The sequence below is a fragment of the Leuciscus leuciscus genome, assembly GCF_965113295.1.
Source record: "Leuciscus leuciscus genome assembly, chromosome: 2".
NCBI lineage: Eukaryota > Metazoa > Chordata > Actinopteri > Cypriniformes > Leuciscidae > Leuciscus > Leuciscus leuciscus.
Window position 1 is genome coordinate 6,549,436 of NC_138726.1, and position 26,705 is coordinate 6,576,140.

The following is a 26,705-nucleotide window of genomic DNA, read 5'->3' on the forward strand; positions in this document are numbered from 1 at the left end:
GATTGAAATTTGATAACACTTTACAGTAAAAACAGCTTCAGAGATTGACACGGAAGAGAAGAAATTGTTTAATAAAGTTTTTTTTGTGTGTGTGTGTGTTTTTGCGCACAAAAAGTATTCTCGTTGCTTCGCAATCGCAACCGCAACATTAAGGTTGAACCACAGTCATCACATGGACTATTTTAACAATGTCTTTACTGTCTGTCTGGGCCTTGAAAGTGGTCATAACGTTGAGAGGATCAGAAAGCTCTCGGATTTCATCAAAATTATCTTCATTTGTGTTCCGAAGATGAATGAAGATGTTACGGGTTTGTGACGGCGTGACGGTGAGTAATTAATGACAGAAATTTCCTTTTTGTGTGAACTATCCCTTTAAGAGTTCCAGTCTGGGAAAACTTGGTAGCATCACAGAATTTTGGAAAAGCTTTGGAAATGAATACAATCATAAGTCACGGATTCAACCAAATTCATGAGTTTAAAGATGTGGGAATGGAAATACTTTACAACCATCAGATCAGAGCTCAGGAATGACACCAATCTAGGCTTCGAAATTATATTTATGTTCTATTTACATAAAAACATGAATTTGGCTGTCAAAATATTATTCTTTTTAAAAAGAGAAGGAGCCTTTAAACGCTCTTCAGGGCAGATGTCATGGGTTTCAAAGACACACAGTGAAAGATATTCCCTTTGGGCTGTTTGCTCTTTTTTTTTTTTGCACTCGTCTCTCCACTCCCTTCATCTCACAACATCACGCTCTAAAATTAGCCGAGAACACAGAGCTCTGAACTGGACTTCCCTGATCAACAGACCCTCTGTCTGAAACTCCAATAACAGCAATGTGAACGTATTCATATCCTCAAGACGTGCTTGTGAACAAGAGAGTCATGCAATCAATTAATAATTGTGCAATAAATCTCTGTGATTAAAAACGCAAAATTATTTATTAAATTGTTTTATAATTATTTAATAAATTAATCTTTACATAAAAATATATATAAAAAAGTTATTATTATATTTTGATTGATTAATCAGCATTGGTTAAAACAAATGAAACTTTTTTTTTTAGCTAAATAAAATAATTGTGTTTGATCTAATCAACATTTATGAATAAAAACAAATACATACATTTTATTTGAACATTTTCAGATGGAATATGAAATTTGAAAATGTACAACATTGTAAAACAACAACATGACAAAAATAATAATAATAAAAAATAGTTTTTTTTCTGTGTATTATAATCGACTTCACAAATCACTTTGCACATTGCTTTAAAACATACAGGTCAACAGATAATCAACTAAATAAGGAATTTATTTACAAAGGACTGAAACTAAAATATGATTTCCTTAAAGGTATAGCGGAGGATGTTTTACTTCCTGGTGGGTAACCTATACTATTGGTCCTCCTAACTGTCAATCATTCTGGTGAATCAATCAAACTTTTCAAAAAGTGGAGAGGGCGGGTCTTATCTAAAATTTGGAAAGATCCTCCGCTATACCTTTAAAGTGCACCTATGCTTTTCAATTATCACCTTTAATGCAGTGTGTAATAAAGCTGTTTGCGAATGTAAAATCTCTGCAAAGTTTTAAAAATCGAAGTGCACTTTCTTCACGAAGTCTCACTTCCTGTAACAAATTTGCATAATGCCAGCCTGTAGTTTTAATTGGCTGCCTGCGAAACAAAGTCTTCTTTGACCCTCAAACAAGGGTCAGGTTGAAGTATTTGGTTCGTGTTGTTGACATGTTGCTATCTTGATTGCACTAGAAAAGGACGAGGACTCGAATTGATTTGGAAAAACTGACGCCATCTTTACCGTTCGTATCACTGTGTTTAGGAAGTGCTGAGGAAGATCCGGAGCTAAACTTCAGATATGGCAATAAGCGTTTCATCTCTGACATGCGTTGTAAGCAGTCGACCAATCACAACAGACTGGGCCCTCTGACCAATCAGAGCAGAGGAAGTTCTCGGAAAGGCGGGGTTTAAAGAGAATCTTCGAACAAACTGTTTTCAGACTCTGTGGGAAATGAAGTGATGCTGCAATGTATATAATGAGAAAATGTAAGTGCTTTTTGACCTTAGATACATGTAAACCTATAGGAGACTCCAAAACAAACCTTTAAAATAGCATAACTTTAATCCATGACATAACATGCATGGTAGTGAATGAGTTTTCTTGTTGGGTTATGAATGGGAAAACGACCCCCCAAAAAATGTCTGTGTGCTTTCCGAGTAAATATTTTTGAATGGCTGGAAACAGGGGAAGGGTTGTTGTGACTGCACTGAAGGTATTTGAATTCCCTTTTAGGTACACACACAAACACTCAACGTCCAGCCAATAGCGTGAGAGTGTGGAAGGGAGAAAACTGTAAGACTTGTCCATATTTCTCCCAGTGATTTAAACAGCTCGTCCATGACCATGGCACGATCTGGGCTTCTGCTTCTGGCGATCTGCTTCAGCGTTCTCCACTACGGGCATGGACATCCCTCTCGCACTAAGAAAGCAGTTCCAGCTCAACAGAGAGGTAACTTCTGTGTCACTACGAGGACATATATGTGTATCCTCATTGTAGAAAACAGTAACTGCAGTCAGCAACTTCATCTAACCTGTGTTCTGTCGTTCTTCTGTTGAGATACAGCTTCAGAAGATGATGACATGAGGACACAGATTGACAAGCTATGGCTGGAAATCAACTCTCTGAAAGAGATGCAGGCACTGCAAACAGGTAAACAGTAAAACACACATAAGTTCATTTATAAAGCTCTCCATGCTTATTGTTTCACTCCGCAAGCATCAGCAGTGCATGTTATTACGCCGCCCATGTTGATAAATGAGAGCTATGACATCAGAACTTGGTTACACTTTACTTTAATCCACTTTAGACGTTCTACCAAGTAAGGAATAATTGATAATTGAAACAATTCGTTTTGTCGTCATAACCAGAAAGTTGGACCCCATTGACTTCCATAGTAGGAAACAAAATACTATGGAAGTCAATGGGGTCCAACAACTGTTTGGTTACCGACGTTATTCAAAATATCTTTCTTTGTGTTCAGCAGAATGAATAAATGTATACAGGTTTGAAACAACTTGAGGGTGAGCAAATTTTTATTGTTAAGTGAACTATTCCTTAAAGTAGCTATATTATTACTCTTTTTAAAAGTATGCTAAAGTGTACTTAAGGTTTTTGACTGTAAAAGATGGAGGGAAACTATCCAGTGATGTAAACTCACTGCAGTTTACCTGATGAGGACAGCAACATGTCTTTCAGGGAGAAATCTGGGATTGGGATTCATCCAAGAACAGGACAAGCCCTTAAAAATGTCCCGTGGTAACCCTAGTTCTCACTATAGTCACTACAGTTATTACTGTAAAGTTGGAATGTATTCACATTGTATCTCTTTCGAACAGTGTGCTTTCAGATCATCTTTACATTTCTTTCTTTTTTATATTTAAGACAGTGGTGATGACCATGAAGATACCAACCCCATCTTACCAACCCCAAACTTTCGGACGATAGTGTACATATTCATAATAGATTTATTTTTGAGATTGAGGCCTAATGTGTTTCCTAATGAATGTTATGAGGACTAAAATGGTGTTTGACAGATGTGTATATAAGAACTGTCAAAAGAATGAACAATGCAAGGGCTTGTTAGCTGGGATGCTATAGTGTTCGCTTTGTCTTTTCCAAGTTTTTTAGTTACTACCTTTAGCAGTCATGATGGGGATAAAGGTGATTTTCTGGTAACACTTTACAATAAGGTCCATTAGTTAACATTACATGAACTAATTAACAATGAGCAATACATTTGTTACAGTATTAATCTTTTGTTAATGTTAGTTAATAAATTCATGTTAGTTCACAGTGCATTGACTAATGTTTTGTATACTTTTCAGTTTGCCTGCGTGGCGTCAAGGCCCACAGAAAGTGTTACCTGGTTTCTGAGCAGGTCAAGCACTATCACGAGGCCAACGAGGACTGCATCGCTCAGGGAGGAACCCTGGCCATTCCTCGAGACATGAGCGAAAATGACCAACTCAGAGACTACGCCAAGCGCAGCTCGCCCGGATCCAAAGATCTCTGGATCGGCATCACAGACATAGTGAAGGAAGGCCAGTATGTGGACGTGAACAGCCTGCCCGTCTCCTTCTTCCACTGGGACCGGTCCAAGAGAGAGCCCAGCGGGGGGAAGAGAGAGAGCTGTGTTACTCTCTCGCTGGCAGCTCAGGGGAAGTGGCACGACGAGGTCTGTCGCAGCCAGAAGAAATACATCTGTGAATACCTGATTCCATGATGTGCGTCTCACATGCCTTAACGATGGTTGTTAAAGATACTGACAGCCTGTTATTGAAGATGCTCATTAAAAATGAAACAGTCAGTGGTAATATGATGTGCCCTCTTTATTCGCTGTAAATGTGGAGAACTAAACACTTAAAGGAACCGTATGTAAGATTGTGGCCAAAACTGGTAACGTTACTGCAATCACTTTCAAATTACTGTAGAGCGGTGTGTCCCAAAAAAATGTAAATGCCAATTTAAGTCTTTAACAGTATTTTCAATATATGTATAGGCCTACATACAGAATCTACAGATATCAGATATTTTCTATAAGTATATGTATTATATTGAAAATATCTGGTATTTTATTGAAGTTCAGCTATGAATGTAAAAGATGAAACCTGAAAAAAATATAGCTATACATATATATATATAGGTTTAATATTAACTAAAAACATTAGGCTACTTTTCATTACAGAAAAATAAATGTTAAATGAAATAAAAAATATATATAAAAAACTTTATTTTATTTCATCTAGTTGCCAAAGCAACATTTCTCATTTTCTTTAGTTTAACTTGAAGTTTTACAATAATTAAACCTAATAAAATAAAAAATAAAAACTATAGATATATGTAAGAAAAAATGTTCTCCAGAAAACTCAAGAAATTAGAATTCGATCTCTTTGATCTTCAAGAGAGAAAAGCTTTTTCAGAAATGCAGAAATTCATCCGAAAGACACAAGAGACAGAAACAGTTGTCAGAAGAAAGTTGTGAAAGAAGTGTTTACACTTTTTGAAAGTATAGCCTAAATAGATCATAGAAAATGAGAAACTTTTAACAGGCCTAAATAATGACTAGCTTGAGATTGCAAAATACAATTTATTAGCACTTGAAGACATAATATTAATATTATTTGTAATAAAATGTTCCAATAGGCTACTTATTTTATGTGTGTGAATTCTGTCCTCCAGTCCAAACTAAAATTACAATGTTGGGAAAGAAGTGAACACAATAAACCACACTGGTCTGGCATATATAATTGAAGGCAAAGGTCAGTTATATAATGAAAGCAGACTTTAATCGAAAGGTTGAAGTGTGGTAAAGCTTTGTATTTCATAAATATAAGGCATGGTCTCACATTTCATCACAATAATTAAATTTTCCTAACTGCAGCTTCACACTTTCAGCTGTTTAATAATGTAGAACACAGACAAACAGAGAGAGAGAGAGTGTTGTCGGAAGTGACGCAGATTGATGTGAAGTCTCGCGAAAGTGCGTGGCGGCCATTTTTCCTCCATTGATTGCTGTTTTTGCTTACAGTCCAAGCAGTAAGAAAGTAACACCGATTAAGCTGGATTACGAGCCATTTAGCCTAAAAGTTGTTTCTTTGATATCGACTTGTTTTGCCTAGTACGCTCAGAATGGAGTCCCGAAGCGACTCGCAGAGCTCCTGTTGACAGCGGACCGCGGCTGGAGGATCAGATGGAAATGGTGCCCAGCGAAGAAAAGCAGCTTGTGCCCAAAGAGGTGAGAGATGATCCATCAAAATACAACAGAGAAATCTGTATAAACCGCACCATGAGCCAGAGATTCGCGTTTAAACGAAGGCAGGGAGACACAGGAAAGTGCGTGTCAGGATCAGTTCAGCTGCTAGCAGGAGAGTGTTAGCAGCAGCTCAGCTAACTATCAGTCAACAAGTCCTTCAACACATTAAATACGTTCTAACTACTTGAGTCCGGTGATTCATGTGATTGATAGGCCAGATAACCTGTTGTCATGTGTGCTGTCCGACTGTTTACTCTTCACAAGTGTCCCGCTGAAGTGAGTTTCAGAGGTGCTAAAGTGTGCGCCATAGTTTATGTTGCTAGCCGCTCAGATTAGACTGGGTGATTTAATCCACATCACTTTATTCATGCACATGATTCAGATTGATTAAGATGACGGTTATTGCTAAAAGACTGTGTAATATCAACACCCGTCAATCAGATTTACCTGTCCAATAAAACCGATTCTGATCAATTCAGATCAAATATACGGTTTCAAATTGAATCTGCATTGCTTTATTTGCGGACATGAGTCAGATCAGATGGGAATCGAGTTTTTTTTTAATTATCAATGCCTAAAGAGCAAAATAGAGAGTTTATTAGTATTTGTTTTGAACTATGGGATGTTTATTTTCGTTCTTTATGCTTATTGATCAATATGTCTAATTTACTCTTTATGGTTTAAACGTCCATCCAGTTAAATACGTTATAATATTGAAGTGAAAATCATTCAACCTGTCCAGAATATTCATTCAATCAATCCAAGGACGAATTGTATTTATGGAAGGCTCAAAAAAGCAATATATGAACATAATTAATGGCAGTACCATGGTACTTATATGTTACTCCATGTTACTTCAAAGAATATCAGAATATGTCCAAAAAACACGATAGTAAAAACTAGTAGTTGAGTGATTTGATGGCCGATGCTGATGCTGATATCTTGGGGGCCCGGGGCCGTTTACATAACACCATTTTCAACCAAAATGTTTACTTTTTATGCGTTTTGGCCGTTAATTTACACTGAAAACGCAAACTTTTCAAAACGGGTTTCAAAGTGTATGTTTTTAGAAATGATACTGTTATCGTCTCCGTGTAAACTACAAAAACGTGAATTTGTGAAAATGGTGACAAACCGTTTTCTCTGTACAAAGAAAAATCTTTTCTATATTTAGGACATTGTTTTTGTGTAAACGTACCCTTAGAGAGCAGCCGACATGTATGATATCACAGTTTTTAATTTAAAGATAGTAAATAAAACATGCTGTGATGTTTATTTTACATAATGCTTATTCAATTAGAAATAACTAGAATTATTTATTTATTTTTTACAAAAAAGTCAAATAATTATACAATTATAATTAGATAGCAACCTTCTGATTCTGTAATCTGTATAAAAAAAAAAAAAGTCCTGGTTTGGCTGAACAGAAAAACGTATCAGCCAATACCGATAATTATAAAATGCCAAATTTGCCAATTATCGGTTGATATATTGGCCAACCCATAATAAAAGCAGTTCTTTTTGGTATGTATTTTTAGTTCCCCGGGTTGCTTCACTAAATAATTGATACAAAAAGCAACAACAACACTGTCCGATAATATACACACTTTGACAGAATACGATCCTTTATGAGTGTCTTTGTTGTGGCCGTTTACATGGTTGTCATTGTTGGTGATTAAATCCACTGTTTAGAAATCCAGTGCATCAGGGATTCAGACTAAATTTAGAGCAGGAACATGTAACAACAAAATAGTCATTGGACTTAAGCCTGAAATGAATGAGTCAGTTTGATCCTATTTGATCGTATAAATTTGTCTGCAGGATTAACATGACCTTCACTGGCTCAGCGCCAATTACCACATGAATCTGTCTCTTTTATAGCGGGATGCGACACTCCCACTATGGTTGCTCTGATGACAACACCTGCTGGAAATCATTGATTAGTCAGACTCAGCATTAAAAGTTATAATTATATTTTAATCTTTAGTGTCACTTCTAAAGTACCACTACTAATTTGTCTGATATGCGATTCCATTTCTGTTGCGTATGAGAAACTGAAACAGTGCGTCTCTATGAACCAGAACAGCTTGTTCTCTGATACAAACCTCAAGGTCTCTATATAGCTGATTAAAACTAGTTTAAAGCCAGATGAAACAACATTCTCAACAATACTGATGTGGGAAACAGGAGAAATTGATCCAGTTAGAAAGCTTTTCGATCCACAAATCACCAACATTTACAGTGGATTACACTAACTGTAACTATGGTGTTATTGTGGGATATTCAAATCAAATGTTATTATAGGCTATTATTAATATAGACATGTATTAAAGGAGTAATGGAATATAATTACAGTATTTTTATAGCAGAATGTTGTGCATTTGTATTTATACTAAATGTGTTTAGGCTTCTGTTTTTCATAACCAAAACCATCTAAACTATATAGGCCTAGTTACTTATTACCACGGTAATGAAGTGCCATGCGTGGTTTTACCCGTGGTTATCATGATCTACAAATGTACTATGTAAGTCCAATGGTAAATTTGAATAAGGATAGAGTCCTAACTCAGTAACATGATGGTTTCACAATTTTTACAGATGTTACTGTTTTTGTTAATGGAAAATAAATTTGCATCCCAACTCAGGCTCACGATCAACTCCAGCTGCTGTCAGATGTGCATTCAAAGGGACAAAACATGTAATATTAATATCATATCAGGTGCTGGTGGCACCGATGCCAATTCCCCGATGTTATTCTTGAGTCTGAAGCGCACAATAGTTTGTGGCTGCAGTTGCTGAGGCCCAGAAGTGCAGGCCAGTGATGCTGAGCTCTCTTGACTTCATTATCATTATTTTAATCTGCGTTATCAAGACCGTCCAGTGTCAGCGGGTGTTCCCCTAATGATGCGCTGTAGCCATTATTTCAGATTAACGTTCTTTCTTCAGACTCTTTGCACATACTGTCCCACAATCTCCAGCAACTCTGCCTCTGTTGGCCCAAGAGCATCTACCAGCTTTAGATAGAGGAGGAATGCTTGGCATTCTAGAGAAAAGGAAGTAAAAACATAAAGTTTCACAATAGCCTTTGAAGTGTAGTGTCTTTTTGGGCCAAAATCAGCCAATGCGGAGCCCCTATTATGAAGCGTGTTTGTGGGTTTTAAAGGACCACCTGCTAAAAGTAATTAAGCCGTCCGACAGAAGGCTTTATGCCCAGAAGAGTAAGGAACATTTTCATACAAGACCTCACTATAGCTTTTTTATAAGTACATATCCCATAGGTCTATTTTACTGGAAAGGTTGGTAAGTTTAGTAATGTATTTGAATCTGATTTCATTCATAATAATTAATAAGGTAACTGAGCATAAGTGAATTTTTTTTTTTTTTTTTTTTTTACCATGTTAAGGTGTGTAAGCACAATACAGAGTTTAAGCACACAACTATGGAGTCAAATCCATGCCACATATATTTGCAAAACAAAGTATTGAAAAAGAATTGTAAAAGAAAAACAATAAGTTTTGCTAATTCATTGTCTTTGTTTTGTACTGCATTACCATGTAGAACAAGGGTGTCAAACTCAGTTCCTGGGTGGCCACAGTCCAAGGCTGTGTCCCAAACCGCCCCCCTAACCCTTAAATATTGCACCTTTTTTTTTTTAGGGACAGCCATTTGTAGTGGTGTCCGAAACCATAGTGGTCGTTACCAAGTGCACTAATTTAATCCCACAATGCACCGCAATAACGAGTGTACAACCAATGTACACTCAACGGCTAGAGAATAATACCCATAATGCACTGTGATGGTCGTGCCGAATGAATTCCTGCGTCTTGCCAGGATGGCGCCTGCAGCTGAATCATCCATCCATCCATTTTCCAAACCACTGGTCCCTTATGGCTACAGCGTAATATGGTATAAATCTTTTTTACTTATTAAATAGTTTAATTAAGGTTTATACATGCTAGTTTCCATGACAGAGGAAAAAAAAATGACTACTGGAGCTGCCAGTTTGCCAAATTTCAATGGATTATTAAACGACAAGCTCAAACTATGCGAAAGCGGCAGCCCTTCCGGTGTCCGAATTCACTCACTCGTTTCCATAGTATATTAGTGGAGTAATATAGGGAATAGTGAACGAGGGTATAGGGTATATATTCAAACACAGCCCTATAGAGTTCAGTTCCGACCCTGCTCCAACACACATACCTGTGGTTTCAAATAAGCCTGAAGGACTTGTTTAATTAAGGTTGAAGCGAAACTCTGCAGGGCTGTGGCCCTCCAGGAACCGAGGTTGACACCCTGATGCAGAATAAAAGCAGGCTGGGTGACTTTCTCTTTGTCTTTTAAGTAAACCATACAAACAATGCATAGAATTTCCCTGAATAACAATCAGGCGTTTGCTTTGGGCCTTTGATTCAGGCGGTCTGATCGTGTTCAAAGGGTCTGGGAATGCTAAGCAGGATCTGAGCCCCCCACACACACACACACACTCTTTCCATCAGCTGGCGTCTGTTTGGCAGGTGTGAATCTTTGTTCAGTCCAGGTATTAATGTCACCCGCATCACACCACAAGCTTATCGTTTTTATCACACCCCCACGGGACTAGAACATGAGCACAGATACGCTTGCTGAATAAAAGTAGGATTGCATCCAACCTGGGAACCTACGCCTGGAAATGTTGATCAGCCTGGCCGCTTAATTCCAGCGTCTAGCAGTCGACATGTTAGGGCTACGTAATATTGGGGAAAAAACTGTGATGTTTTGGTTTTCTATGATATATGTTGCGATTTGAAATATGCAATAAACAAATTACAAGCATAGATAAATACAAAAGAACAGAGATACAACTTAAAGCTGCCGTCGGCAAATTTTTTTTTATCATATTCAGTGTAATCGACACTATAATCCGACAGAACAACATAAATAAGGTGGTTTTAGAAAAAAACCCGAGCTTCTAACTCCACCTGGAGCGTGTTATTTGTTTTGCAAAAATCCAGCGCTCCCGCTTCATCAGGTCCAATCAGCGCAGGGGGGTGTGAGATCTGACTGTCAATCACAGGTCGTGTACACGCCACAGATCCCCCCTCACTCGCGCACGTTAATATCACATGCACACGCCACGCATGAAGTTCGCCTGGAGATTGCATGAAGCGTGATGGCGGAGAGAAAATCTACTAACAAGCTTCCAATTCCTCGGTTATTGCCATCTATGGATAGATTAGCCAGGGCAGCCTACCTCCGAGTCCATGGTGTTGATAGATGCTGAAGAGACGGACGCGTTCACAGAAAATCAGGTACACACGCACAGTGACGCACTGACGAGCACGACCTCGATGGGAGGGTGCTCGCTGGTAGTGGGGAGGGGCATGAGAGTTGTAAACATTCAAAATTTTGGCTAATCGACCCAATCTGCCAGACTTGCCGACGGCAGCTTTAAATAAACAGTGCTTTATGTTTTTTCAGGTAAGTCTAACAGTATTTAGGTACAGACACTGCATAGATTTCACTGTATACATAATTAATCTTTGTTAAAGCTACAAAAGTCATTTTCTCTTTGTCTTTTGTTGCTTGATTGACGTTGATGACCGCAGCAGGAATATTAGGCTACTGTCACTTTAAGAGCTAATGCACGGATCCGATATAATGATACGCATCAGTTTTCTTTTTCAGTTATGTTCACTAAACTGATAAGCGACTGTGTTTACCGTACTAGGAAACTCGCTGAGATGTGCATTTTGACATCATTTTGCATCAGATGTGTAAACAATATGAGTTGAAACAATCCAGCATACACTCCGGCACAACCTGCATATTTATTAAATGCTCAAGACAAACGTCACTACCTGAACCTCACAGCGATTGGCTTGCGCTAGTGTTGTGCGATGCTCCATAGTCGTCATGTCCTATTGTCCGCCTGTGAAATTACAGAGTCACAATATTGTTGTGTATGGGGAATTGTAATCGTTTATTTGATCATTCATTTTCATATATATACTTGTTTATTTACTCATTTATTCCATTATTTTCTTTTTGTCATGGGAAATTGGAATATTTCATCATTTTGCGAGCAAAGATGGAGTTTGCGATGAAGAAAAATATCACGTTGCATAGAAATATTTCACCCAAAAGGCGAGCCCGTAGATATCTCGCATGCAATTTGCAAACTTTGCACGAGAGTTATGTTGGTGTAGGAGTCTCGTCTCAAACCACTGTCAATTATTCACCGAAAGTGAAAGTAAAAACTGAGCGAGGTTTTGGCATCTGACTCTGCACGGCACATTCATTCTCTCAGACACTACGAGAACAATTACCTCAATGATGATAATATCAACTATCTTAATTTATTGGCTTGATTATTATTTCACTTCTTTAACTTTAGTTAGTGTGTAATGTTGCTGTTTGAGCATAAACAACATCTGCAAAGTTACAATGCTCAAAGTTCAAAGCAAAGGGAGATATTTGCTTTTAAAGAAATTGCTTTTTAAGGACTACAACAATCGGCTGGTAGGGACTACAAGACATGCCTCCCGAGTTAGTGACATCACACCAACCCTAAAATTTACATAAACCCCGCCCCCGGGAACACAATTTATTGATTATCATGACAGAATATGCTAATTAATGACTAGAAGATAACTCCACATCAGCTCCATAAATTCATCAACTAACCATTCAGAAATGTCCTGTTGCTTCTACATGTTGTCACTTCTTCTTGAGTCTCTCCATCATTTTCTGAATCCGGTTTTGAACATAAAAGGCTAAACGTTTTTGAAATTTCCAGTGCATGTCTGAGTGAGTTCAAGCTGTCGAAGCTCCGCCCTCTGTGCGGGGAGCAGCAGCTCATTTGCATTTAAAGGAACAGACACAAACAGTGTGTTTTTGCTCACCCTCAAAAAGTGACAATTTTAACATGCTATATAAAAATATCTGTGGGGTATTTTGAGCTAAAACTTCACATACACACTCTGGGGACATCAAATACTTATTTTACATCTTGTGAAAGGGGCATTATACCACCCCTTTAATAGTTCTCTTGTGGACCATGTTAATGACAATGAAAAAAATGTGAAGAATCAATATTTCTTGTTGAACAAGTTTTTTTTTTTTTTTTAAGTCTATTTAAAGCTGCTTTTGATTTTCCTTGATTGACTGATTATTGTGCTGTGTTCGGACCTAAAGACTGCTATTAGGCCTATATAATTTTAGTAATATTATTATTAATAATTATAATTTTTGTACTTGTATTTTTATTAAATTACATTAAATTTGTTTAAGCCTAGGCTTAAGCAACAACTCTATATGATGCACTCTTGACAATTTGTGAATAACATCTGTTTGAAAAACATTTTCATTTCATTCCTCAATCCTACGCGCATGTCGGTGATGTAGTAGTTATGAAATTGGGAAAGGCAAATTAATTATAGATCCTAATAATTTGATAATAATACTAGCCTTATAATAATAATTGAATACATTCATGGATAAACAAGCAAATTAACATCTTGATACCGTCAAAGGCATCAGCCATCGGCGATATCTCTGACTATCGTCATTACACGATGAACTGTCGTCTTTCGGCACAACCCTAGCAGATGCCCGTGTTTTTCTCTTGATATTTACATAAAGGCAAGAACTGCGTAACGTTTTGATTATCTCGGCCGCTCTAGGAGCTTTTTCCGGTCCGCTGTCAATCTCATTTCCATAGGATTGAATAAAAAAAAAAATATCAAAACAAAACTTGACAACGGAAATTTATTTCAGAACCTGAAATATGATGACAAAACACATTTGCACGGAAAATATTTTTGTGATATTATCAGTATTGGTTAAAAAAATCGTATATCAACAAGAAAATATTGAATATATCATAAATATTTCATTTGCATCGTCTATCTGTACTTCAGTGAAAGGCCTTTTCTTCACTGGGATGAAGATCTTGTAGGCCTGAGCACCTTGTCATAATGAATACCCGCTCGAGAACAGGCCAACCTGTTTCATGTCAGCACCTAACGATATTATCCCTGATAAAAATACCCTCTAATCTGATAATGCCCCTGCTTGTGTTGACATCTGTGTGTCTTTTACAGTGGCATCTTCACATTTTCTCCTCTAGATCTCCATTGTTCCCCTGTGTTTTGACCTTTAACCGATATCAGACATCAGTGCCGCTCGTGTCGTGACGCTCGGCCTTGCGCCCGAGGCTGGTTTGGCTTCTCTTGAACACTGTGTTGTTGTTGTTCTGTCATCAGGGTATTTTTTGGAGTTGCAGGCAGAGTATTTTTGAGGAGATGCAGAAGAGGTTCTCACAGGTAGTTGTGTGTGTGTGTTGCATGCGTGTGTGTGTTTACAGCATGGTGATTCATTTGACACTAACCCTCAAATGAAGACGTCAGGGAAAAAATCAGCTGGTTTGAGGGGAAGCTGAGGGCAATACAGTGTTCCAGGCAGATGGGAAATTGAGCTTGTAGTGTGAATAACGAAATGAAAGAAATATCAATAAAAATGAAGCTGGTACTTTTTGTTTAATGCAAAATTTAGATATTTTCTTTTGATTTTGGAGTGAAATATTCCCAGGAGATTTTGTTGATAGCCTCCATGAGATTCACCCAGATGATGATAATATGATCAAGGTGTGGTTTTTTTTGCATGCAGCTGGGAATTTGAGTACTGGTATGTAGTGTGAAAAATGTAATTGTCTGTAAAGTGATTAAAGTCAACATGAAACAACATTCCAATTAGGGCTGGGTTTAAAATGATGATTTCTTGATTTTAATCAATTCTTAAATCCTAAGAATCTATCTTTTAGTCTATGCTTTTTTCAGTTGTGTGAACAAAACTTCACTAAACTATTTGTAGCGAGCCTCCTATCCAATAAAGATAAATAAGCTAAGTATTAGTTTTCAAATTTGGACAATTTTATTACAAAATTGAAACATTTTGGCGCTCTCTTAATGTGGCGTGACATTTTGCTGTTGCCGCTTCAGTTCAGGTGAAGCGGCAGCGTGGAGCGCGAGAGAACCAATCATCTCTTCCTCTTTACTAGCATGAAATAAACATGAATGAACATCAGAAGGTATGTTGAAAGATACAGTACAATTTACCGAAATTCGTTTTGCCACATGTAATCTCTAAATCAGTGTCTCAGCCGTGGAAAGACGTCAGTAAACAATGTCATGCTACATTTACCTCAGAAAAGCCATTCAATGTCCATCAGCTAGAAAAATTTACCCTAGAGATAAGCTTTTTGATAAATACATGCACTATATTACATATTCATAATATTTTTACTTAACGTGTTCTTCAGTATTTCATGTGTTTGAATAAATCCGTCATAACAAGTTTTTATGACAGCCAATATCCAGCCAGAATTCCTAATTTCCTTTTCTGACTGAAAGGACTTTTCCCTTTATGCAGCCTCTACAAATTCAGCTTTTTTCTAGGTATAAAAGTCCATAAAATATTAAAAGCGAATAAATAGAAATACAAAATATCTAACAAGTTATTATAGGCTATACTATTTATTTGATAAAAACATGTATATTCAATGTTTGCTTTGGGAAGCCAGTGATTATGGTTCATAAAGTTATAAATATGGATATTTTTCCCACAAAAACGCATCACTTCGCTTCAGAAGGCCTTTATTAACCCCCTGGAGCAGTATGGATCACTTTTATGATGGATGGATGCACTTTTTGGAGTTTCAAAAACTCAGGCTCTACTCACTCCCATTATAAAGCTTGGAAGAGCCAGGATATTTTTTAATATAACTCAGATTGTGTTTGGCTGAAAGAAGAAAGTCATATACACCTAGGATGGCTTGAGGGTGAATACGTTATGGGATCATTTTGGGGGGGGGGGGGGGTAAACTAGCCTTTTAATTTAAACTAAAGCAACTTTTAAATAATCTTCTCAAGTTATTGTCTGTGCTCCTCATATCAATAATGTACGAAGAAATGTTTTACTTGCGCCGTGCTTGGAATCCTCAGTCAGCGCTTTTGGTAACATGATCAGTTCTTTAGCAGACGCTATGAAAAGACCATGGCTCTGCTTTGTAAACAACACCTGCAATTAACCAACCAGCACCAGTCAGAGTCAACATTATGGCCTTGACGTCATGCTGTGACCCCAAACACGGTACACTTAAGCCATAACTTCACTGTTCTGAGCTGTTTCTACACTAACATTTAACCCACTGGTGTCAATAAGATTAATAATATGAATGTCTAAAATATTTATTGATTAATTACTGAGGTTTGCTACGGGCATGATCAGGCTAACAGCCAGTCTTGTTTGTTTCATGTTGGATTGCTGTATTCATTTCTAACCTAAGTAGGTTTGTATTATGAGTCCAGTGTTGAAATATACAGCATACTTCTGCTTGCTTACGCACTCCCTGGCTTACCACATGAAAACGTGCATTACGTAACTATGATTGGTCAGTTCTCTGATGATATTGCCTGGTGCAAGAAAACTATTGCACTTTTGCTCATCTAGTGCATTTCACCAGCATGTCTGATGGGCGTTCTCAGCACTGGAGTGGAGCTCAAACTGATGTGTGTGTGTGTGTGCTTGGTTAAAGTAAACTTAACACTCACCCTATGTGTGCATTCACAGATTGAAAGTGCAGCGGAGGAGCCGAGAGTGCTGTGTATTGTGCAGGACACCACCAATGCCAAGACCGTCAATGAGAGGCTGACGCTCAACCTGCCCGCCTCCACCACCGTCAACAAATTCTACGAGGATGTGGCTCACAAGGCTGGATATGTGAACGGCACTTTCTGCCTGGCGTGGGCCAACGCTGGGGACGTGGTGAGAGTCTTCCCCAACAAAACACACAAAAGTCTTACCAAAACATGGACTGTTTCTCCCTAAAATAAAAGAAACAAATTCGAAATTATGCATACTGCATTAAGGAAATGGCTTCTTTTTTTTTGTTGCATTATGTAATGCTTTTATAATTAATACTAGGGATGCACCGATGCATCGGCTGAACATCGGTAACGGCCGATATTTGCCTCGTTAACTGCCATCGGCCATCGGGAAATAAAAATGAAATTCGCCGATGTCACATGGGCGTCAGTTTGGTTTGATATGCTGGGGACAGAGACGCATTCGGAAGTGCATTTTCAGAAGTGCTGGGTACAATGACGCATTTATTTATTTATTTTCTATGAGAAAACTCCTTTTCTCGAGAAAAGAACGACCATTGTGTGTAGCAGAAGAAGCGGCGGAGTATGCACGATCCGCGAGTGCTGAAGACGTTCTGCACGGCTTTGATGGGTGCGCAGGAGGACACAAATGGGCGGCGACTGCTTCTTCCAGTGGCGGGAGCTTTTCCCTCAGCGCCGTCAACAGATAGAGCGTTAACTGTACACACCGCCGCCGACTTGAGCTGCAAAGAAACTCTGGCCTCCCTGTCAAGGACTATTGTCAAAAAGTACGGGGAAGCTTGACCGCTCTGAATAGTGAGTGAGAGCGCGCGCGCGGTCGGGGCTCTCTCTCTCTCTCTCTCTCTCTCTCTCTCTCTCTCTCGCAGAAGAGCGCGTGCGCGCTTAAAATTTAATATTTTGGTATGAACATTCACCCGTGTTTTTTCCCTCATAAATGCGAACACGAAAAATAAAATGAATATTATAATGATTTTTTTGTTGGGTCAGACAATGATTACCAAATTTCTCTCTCATATTGCTCTTCATAACAACTGAAAAAGAACTTATAAATAAGGTTATAACGGTCAACCAGAAAGTGACATTAAAGGTTTTTTTTGTTTCATAAATTGGTCTGATTGAATTTGTGCTCATTCTAGGATAGTGTGATCAAGAGCCGAAAGACTTGTATGTTTCCGTGGCACAAAAGAAGGAATAAATAACAAAAAGAAAAAACATCGGCATCGGCCATCGGCCAAGTTGTTATGTTAAACATCGGTATCGGTATCGGCCCAGAATTTCCCAATCGGTGCATCCCTAATTAATACAGTAAATAATTCAGCCATAATATGTGAGTGAAGTACATATTTACATATTCTTAGTATTTATATACACTATTGGTCAAAAGTTTGGGGTCAGTAAGATATTTTTATGTTTTTGAAAGAAGTGTCTTATGCAAACCAAGTCTCATTACTCCAGTCTCGTCTTCAGTGTCACATTATCCTTCAGAAATCATTCTAATATGATGATTTTGACACACACACACATACACACACACACACACACACACACACACACACACACACACACTGGCCAAAAGTGATATCCAGAGGGGATAATTGTTTTTAATGACGCTACAACTTCGATCACAATATGAGGAAAATATTTTTATATTTATTTTAAATATCAGGAAAGGACAAAACACTAAACTTGGTTAAGGTACTTATCCGACAAAATTATTATAACTATAGCTACATGCATAAAAAAAGGCTCACAGGAAAAATCATACATTGCCTGCAACATAATCAGTTATTAATATTTAGTTGGATCTGTAATTTATGCATGTTCTCATCATTTCTTTGGAAATTCTTCTTTCCGAAAAATATCCCTGCACAATATGACAGGATTCATTGCGGTATCACAAGTAATTTTGAATATTATTTGAATAAAGGCTGAAGATTTCCTAGGCCACACATCACTTCCACCCGTGTTGTAGCACGTTGTTACGGGAAGAGCCTTCATGACTAGCACAGTCAAGTTCGCTTGTGCATTCACTGCCTTTTGTGCGATTGCCAGTTGTATACTTGTACACTGGTTCAAACTAGGCAACTCCACTATACATATTTGATTCATGATGAAGTGCTTAGACAGTGAGAATTAGATTGATCTGCCAATATGTCGGTTATCAGTGTCAGTGCCGTGTTTTCCCACACTGCTGAGGTGAATGTGATCTGATTAGATGGAGCTGTGTTATGACATGTACTCTGCTCTATTCTCCATCTAACTGTGTGTTAATCCCAGCGCTGACCCAGCACACAGAGCCTGTAGTTGCAGGTAACTCTCTGAGTAGGTCACTGGATTAGGCAAGGCAAGACAAGTTTATTTATATAGCACATTTCATACACTGGTAATTCAAAGTGCTTTACATAGAAGTAATTAAAATAATCAAAAGAAATACGAACAGTTTAGAATAAAAAGGAAATAAAATACAGTCTTGTTTGTACCGTCACCCACTCCAGTCCTACATTAGTACGTCCAGACCTGTGGGTAAATTGCTAGTACGTCATGTCCCTCAGGCAGCACAGCTTTTTCTTCCATTCTAACCGAATCCTCGGACGAGATGTGGGCTATCTGCAGTATGTCAGCTTGATTATTTTCTCTTTTACAGCATTTTGCAGTATTTCTGCAGTCTTAAGACTTTCTAAGACTGTTCCAGACAGCATCTGCCCCGCACTCGTTGTCCTGCTCTTGTTTTTCCACTACCTCTCTCACTCTTGTCTACTCTTATCTCTTTTTTTCCCAAGGCTCCTCTGGACCAGGCCGGTGAGATGTCCCTGGTGTTGTCCGGTTTTGAGGCTGGGAAGAAGAATTTCCTGCAGCTCACAGACAAGGACGGAGAGCAGCCTCAGATCGCTTCAGTGAGTCACGATATGAGCTGTTTATACGTCATCTGTCATCCATCGATCAGTCGTACCACTATCTGTCAACGCAATGACTGTCTGTCGTCTGCTCGGACTATCGTTTATCCATTGTACGTTTCAGCTATCGCTTTATCATTTGGTCATTTTATCGTTTTATCGTTCATTCAAACATTTTATCTATCGTTCGTTCGTTCGTTCGTTCGTTCGTTCGCTCTGTCTCTTTACCTATTGTTAATATAATGTATCATTCTTTCATTCATTTATCTGTCGTTTGTTTAGCTATCGATCATTTTATCTATCATTCATTCCTTTATTCTAGCTAGTTCATTTATTTTTTAAAATTTGTATCTATTATTTATTGTCTATCATTTGTTTTATTTATTGTTTGTTGTCTATCTATCGTTCGTTCGTTCTCTCGCTCGCTCTATTTACTGATTGTTCATTCTATCTATCGTTCGTTTTATCTATCGTTTGTTCTAACTATCATTCATTCTATCGAGCAATCTTTTCTTTTGTTTTTCTATTATCTTTATTTTTGTATATTTAACAAAAGTGCAAAGATTGCATCAAGCGGAGAAAAAAAAAAAGTTCTCTCACATTCATAATAACCCTGGCCTTGAACTTGGTTTCACATCTTTCCATTCTCACTTTTTGTTGTGAAACCCAGTTTAGGATGACCTTGCAGGTTCCTACCCTACTTTATTTTCTGTAGTAATAAAGAATACCACATGATACGGATGCAACATCATAAGAAAAAGAAATTGGAAAAGAACGAGTGTTAATTTGATAACCTTGTGGCATGAGATCTTAATCATGTATAGTGAGCATTGCATATTTAGCATTATTCTTGTGTGACTCTTTTACAGGATGAATCTGGCACAGCGGACAGCAGTGGTCTTGATGACAGTTCTCAGGACCGCTTCATTGGACCTTTACCGCGGGACGGTACTGTGGGCTGCAGCAGTGACTACAGCAGCCCCAGTTACTCGTACTCCTCCATACTCAACAAGTCAGAGACAGGTAGCACTGCTTTAACATGCATTGTTGTGAAGGGCATGATGGCCACAACTTTGCCACACAGATTCATTTGTCTTGTGTCTGCTTTAAAGGTTATGTTGGTTTGGTCAACCAAGCGATGACCTGCTACCTGAACAGCCTCCTGCAGACCCTGTTCATGACCCCTGAGTTCAGAAATGCACTCTACAAGTAAGTAGTCTGTGTTTAGTGGGATAACTAGTTCATATGAACTAGATTTAAAGGAATAGTTCACCCAAAAATGAAAATTCTGTCATTAATTACTCTCCCTCATGCCGTTCCAAACCCATAAGACTTTTGTTCATCTTCTAAACACAAATGATCTTTTTGATGAAATCTGAGAGATTTCTGTCCCTCCACTGACAGCTACGCAACTACCACGTTGACACTTCAAAAAGTTCATAAAGAGATCGTAAAACTAATCCATAGGAATTGAATGGTTTAGTCCAAATTTTTTTGAAGAGACTCGATCGCTTTATATGATTGAATATAAAGATTAAATTGAGGCTTTTATGATTTTTTTTTAAGTGGTATAAATTCAACATACTGTCTCTAATGCCATTTGTGGCACTATTAATAGCTTGTAGCCTTTTGTTTTATTTTTATAAACATTCGATTCTGCCTCCATATTTTGCATTCTACAACTATTACCTCTAACACTATTTTGAATGTTTCTGCACCAGTTGGGAGTTTGAGGAGTCCGAGGAGGATCCAGTCACCAGTATCCCATACCAGCTCCAGAGGCTGTTCGTTCTCCTGCAGACGAGTAAGAAACGCGCCATCGAGACCACAGACGTGACCCGCAGCTTTGGCTGGGACAGCAGTGAGGGTACGAGGAGTCACTTAACGTCTCTTTGAGAAACTTTACCCAGATTAGCACCGCTGTTATCAGATAGCAGGAGGAGTCTTGATTACTCGTAACTCTTTACCGTGTGTGTTTTGCAGCCTGGCAGCAGCACGACGTCCAGGAGCTTTGCAGAGTCATGTTTGATGCACTAGAGCAGAAGTGGAAACAGACCGAGCAGGTATGCGATGCAAGCCCCGCCCCCTCATCTCTTGATGCTAATCCACAACCAATGAGATCCCTACATCAGGGTCAGGACAAAAGACCCAATGTTCGTTCGAATGTCCGAATGTCCTCAACGTTTGAGGTGGGTTGGGTCATGGCATGCACTAAACAAAGGTTTGCATGTTTCTACACTCAGCTGATTGTTCTCTTTTAAGCTGTGCTGTAAGACTTTGTGAAGTCTGTAAGACTTCGAAATCTGTATTTGTGCCAGTAAGTTGGCAAAACTAATTGTTCAGAAAAAAACACGTCTCAACCACTTGTTTGGGATTTCTCTGAATTTATAATGGGGTCCAAAAGTGACACACCGACCCGACATCATAAAGCTAGCGGAGACTGTGTTGTTGTCTCGCATCGCCTGCGTCTCGAACAAAAAGCTGTGTTTGAACACACCACAAAGACTACAGTCAATGGGCCAACTGCGTCTGTGTTAGAAGAAATGACTCTCCATGCCAGTAGGTGGCAGTAGTCCATTCATCCTTTATAAAGGGGAACGAAACTACAACTCTGGAACTATCCAAACTGAAAACAAAGCAGCATTTGCTTAACATTTTGAATATAGGAATCCTGTTGGTCTTTATTTTGTTCATCACTCCAGACAGTCATGTCATTTTGAAAATATTCACTCAGTTGGAACGCTCAGATAATATGTAAAATTAGAAGAGCCATTTGTGTGTACCTTCATGACTTTGTTGTTTACTTGCTTTCATAATTTTTCTAAAGCCAATCGCCGATTTGATGTGCTTAATCGGCCGAAAAGCCGCCAATGGTTGCCGAACACACTGCAAAAACTGTGTGGACAGATGCTCACCGACGGGCCGACCGTCGACTTGGTGTGTCTCAGGCTTTAGACCCCGATGAAAATTTGAGATTCAAAAGGATTCTAAATTGAAGCTTAAAATAATTAAGGTTTTTTATTTATCTCATTTTCAAATGAAGAAACTGCATTTCATAAAATGAGTTAACCATTCTGATTAACATTGATCATGTGAACTTTTTACAGACAGTCAGATGCTCCTGTTTCTTATTGAAGCACAAGATTCTCTTTAGTTCATTCTCCGATTGGGCTGGAGAACATGATCGTCAGGTTTTACTCAAACTTTTTGAGTTCATGCAGCTTAAGTTAACACAAAAAGGGACATGCCAAAGATATTCTGTAATTCAGTTTCTTTCTTTTGTTTGTATTATGCTCATCTATATAGTAGAAAAAAATGCATACAATACAGTTTCATTCTGAATGTATGGGTGTGTTTATTGAACTTGTTTTGATGGACTGTCTTTTGTTTTTCCCAGGCTGACCTGATCAACCAGCTTTACCAGGGCAAACTGAAGGACTATGTGCGCTGTTTGGAGTGTGGCTATGAGAGCTGGAGGATTGACACGTTCTTGGACATCCCTCTGGTCATCAGGCCCTTCGGGGCCAGCCAGGCTTTTGGCAGCGTGGTGCGTACGGCCATCATTATGACCATTTATTTGTTTTTGTATTTGTTTTATATGCCATCAAGACATCCTGTCAGTATTTACACATGCTAATTGGTGATTTTAATATTGTTTGATATGGAAATATGACCATTGCTATAAGTTAGAGAGTTATATGCTATTTGATTCAATGGAAAATAAAATCAGGAGTCCATAGTGAAGTAAACACTACTGCAAAACACAGTCACAGCCAATCAGAAAATATTTATAAGTCAAAGTGCTAAAGTGCTCCAAAGAAATTTTAAAGGGGTCCTATTATGCTTTTTTTACATTTTCAACTTTCTTTAGTGTGACACGTTGCTGTTTGAGCATGAAAAAGGTCTGCAAAGTTACATAGTCACAAGGTCCCTCCAAGTGGGAGTTATTCTCTATATCAGTGCGCACCGTTTGTGAACTCCCTGAAACGCCTCCATTGTAGTCTGGAGTTTTATTCCGGGAACGAACACGTCACAATATTCCTCATTTAAATAATTCCCGTCCAAGGCATAATAACATAAAGAGAAAGGGGCGGGGCCTGTTTGAGTTAGTAAGTAGTGTGACTGTTGAAACTAGCGGTTACGGTAAGCAGGGTTTCCGCGGGGTCTTAAAAAGTAAAAAATTCTGAACTTTAAATTTAAGGCCTTAAAAAGTCTTAAAAACGGCCAGATTTTCATCCTAGGTCTTCAATTTCATTTAGTCAGGTCTAAAAAAAGTGTTTACCCTCGTTCATTTCCAGAAACGCTGGCCGCAGAAAGTTATTACAAAGTAGCAAAAAAGTATTGAGTTGTAGCCTACAAAGCGGAGCCCTAGAGCAGGGGTCTCCAACACGTCGCTCACGTGCTACCAATAGCTCGTGGCTTGATATGAGCTAGCTCGCCAGAGGCCGTTCACATATCGCGTCTTTTGCACGCTCAAGTTTGTTTAAATGTAGGTGCGCGGCAAGCGCGCTCATAATTGAAGCGACGCGCACATTTTTTTACCAGGCGCAACGAGATGAAAAAAATCTAAACTTTTCAGAATGCCACAAACAGGTCATGTGACAGGAACCAACCAATCACCCCTTTCCCTAACAAAATTGAAAGCTCAGTCAACATGAAGGATGGGGGTGCACCCAAACATTACTAATAAATATAAGCGAATGTGTAAATGTCAGTCATTTATCTTTTTTGACTCATTCTTTTTATAAAAAAAATATTTAAAGGCTGAAATATGAGGTTTATCTTTGTATAAAACGTTTTTTGTCACAATTTTATTTAAACTTGTACATGTTAGTAGATAACATGTTGCAAGACACTCTTTTAAAATCTGGCCATCATTTTTAATGGTATTTTAATGTTTACGTAAACAAAAAGTGCATATTGATGCTAATCAATTTGTTATTTGCTGTTTTTCGACATAAAACTTGTTGAATTGACTTCATTCTGTAGTATTAGTACTTTTTGAACAGGATTCTGTGATAACCGTGATAATTTTGGTCACTTTAATCATATCATTTCCTCTCTAGTTATGATCAACTATGATCAACTAAAATCAACAATAATTGTGTTTTTACAGTATAATATGCAAAAGTACAATTTTCTATTAAAAAATATCTTTCTCTCTCTCACACACACACATCAGATAATCCTAGATAGATAGATAGATAGATACTCTAATGATCCCGAGGTAACTATCTATCTTGGATAATGCGTCGTGTAGGTCTTTAATTGCAATCTTTATGGTCTTAAAATGTCTTAAAAAGGTCTTAAATTTGACTTACTGAAACCTGCAGAAACCCTGGGTAAGGGGGCGTGACATTTCCCAAACACGCTTGAGGCGGTTGAGCAATCACAACACACCGATCCAGCCGGCCAATCAGAGCACATTGTACTTTTCGGAAGGAGGGGCTTCATAGAGACAGGAACTATAGTAGACTCCAAAAACCAAATCAAGACTTTGAAAAAAGGCATAATGGGTCCTCTTTAAATTTATTTTAAGAAGTCCTCTTTACTCTTATTTATATACTTTTTAAGTTATTTACAGGTGAAACTCGAAAAATTTGAATATCGTGCAAAAGTTCATTTATTTCATTAATTCAACTTAAAAGGTGAAACTAAAATATTATATAGACTCATTACATGCAAAGTGAGATATATTTCAAGCCTTTATTTGTTATAATTTAGATGATTATGGCTTACAGCTTATGAAAATTTTCTACATTTCTGAGATTTTGAATTTGGGGTTTTCATAAGCTGTTGCTTAATGTCAAATGCAATATCCAAATGAAAGAGGAGCATGTTTGTCCTTATTGTCCACTAATTTTCTGCTGAACAGGAAGAAGCCCTGCAGGCCTTCATCCAGCCTGAGACTCTCGACGGGCCCAACCAATACTTCTGTGAGCGCTGCAAAAAGAAATGTGACGCCCGCAAGGTGAATCAGATCAGATACGATGACTGTCTAGTCACATTTCAGTTTCTTATGCAGTATTTTTCTCTCCAGGGCCTGAGATTCCTCCATTTCCCATACCTGCTGACTCTGCAGCTGAAACGCTTCGACTTTGATTACACCACTATGCACCGCATTAAACTCAATGACCGCATGACCTTCCCCGAGGAGCTGGACATGAGCCCCTTCATTGACGTCGAGGACGAGGTGAGACACAGCTTTATGATCTCTCTCCTCTTTTTAAAGAAAGCTGAACTGGTCTCTCCTGCCCTCTTCACATCTGGTATTAATATCTCAAATGTGTCTCTAGTCACCATTTGTGATTGGTTTTTATCAAGTGACAATTTCTGATTTTGACTTCATGACAGTACTTTATTTTAGAGTAAGATGAATGTTGATGTGACATGTTTGAAAGAAAATTATTAAATTACGATGAAATATGAAATGACTAGCAAATCTCAACTGCTTGATTGTTATTTCATCTAAAAATGTCAACTATATTATCATCTAGCGATATATTTAAAAGTTGGATATATAATACATTCTACTTTACCTGCGTATGCAGTACACACACACACACACACACACACACACACACACACACACACACACACACACACACACACACACACACACACACACACACACACACACACACACACACAGTGTATATCTAATTTATTTCATTGCAAAATGTAACTATACTATCGCCCAGTATTTTATATAAAGTTGGAGATGTTTATGTCCAACTTTATTTGCATTCATACAATATACTCGGACTGGGCAATATATACTATATAATAAATACAAACTGCTTGCATCGTTTCAAAATATTTTTTGTGCATTTTACACTGTGAGCATTGTATTTTTAAGACTGTGTGTCAAGATCAAATAGTAACTTTAAAAAACATGTTTTTGCATAATGTTCCATTATTTTCCACTCTACCTGTTGTTTTTGAACACATCCTGTGTAAATGCCCCCTAATGCACACGTCTAATAGCCTAATTATTCAGGGCTTCCTTAGACTAATTGCTTTTGGAAGTATGTAGTTCTAAACTTCCCCAGTACCTTGCCCAACAAAAACCACTCATTTAAAACCATCATTTTGATGCATTAATGAAATGTTTTGTCTGCAGAAGTCACCTCAGACCGAGAGCTGCACTGACAGTGGGGCGGAGAATGAAGGAAGCTGCCACAGTGACCAGATGAGCAACGATTTCTCCACGGATGATGGCGTGGACGAGGGCATCTGTCTGGATAACACCAGCACTGCAGAGCGGGTGCTCAAACCAAAGGTAACCTCACGTCCTCTCTGAACCCCAAAAAAA

General features: G+C 38.3%; 2 protein-coding genes across 6 annotated transcripts in view; both read left to right on the forward strand.

Moving 5' to 3' along the window:
• Positions 1-2,257: 2,257 nt before the first annotated feature.
• On the forward strand, positions 2,258-4,386 carry clec3a (C-type lectin domain family 3, member A). Its single transcript, XM_082149685.1, has 3 exons — positions 2,258-2,528; positions 2,643-2,729; positions 3,905-4,386. The coding sequence occupies exons 1-3, from the start codon at positions 2,417-2,419 to the stop codon at positions 4,300-4,302; spliced, it is 597 nt and encodes a 198-aa protein (XP_082005811.1). The 5' UTR covers positions 2,258-2,416; the 3' UTR covers positions 4,303-4,386.
• Positions 4,387-5,533: 1,147 nt separating this feature from the next.
• The window catches only part of usp47 (ubiquitin specific peptidase 47), a 36,587-nt gene continuing 15,415 nt past the window's right edge, over positions 5,534-26,705 (forward strand). The window contains exons 1-12 of one of the 5 annotated variants that reach the window (XM_082162017.1): positions 5,534-5,814; positions 14,076-14,135; positions 16,441-16,635; positions 19,277-19,390; positions 20,260-20,413; positions 20,503-20,599; positions 21,112-21,257; positions 21,374-21,579; positions 22,788-22,937; positions 25,266-25,361; positions 25,431-25,583; positions 26,517-26,672. In XM_082162017.1, the coding sequence (XP_082018143.1) occupies positions 5,770-5,814; positions 14,076-14,135; positions 16,441-16,635; positions 19,277-19,390; positions 20,260-20,413; positions 20,503-20,599; positions 21,112-21,257; positions 21,374-21,579; positions 22,788-22,937; positions 25,266-25,361; positions 25,431-25,583; positions 26,517-26,672 (1,572 nt within the window). In that variant the 5' untranslated portion in view covers positions 5,534-5,769. Of the gene's footprint in view, positions 5,815-14,075; positions 14,136-16,440; positions 16,636-19,276; positions 19,391-20,259; positions 20,414-20,502; positions 20,600-21,111; positions 21,258-21,373; positions 21,580-22,787; positions 22,938-25,265; positions 25,362-25,430; positions 25,584-26,513; positions 26,673-26,705 lie in introns of all 5 variants that reach the window. The other 4 variants (XM_082162016.1, XM_082162019.1, XM_082162018.1 and 1 more) reach the window with 4 other exon arrangements.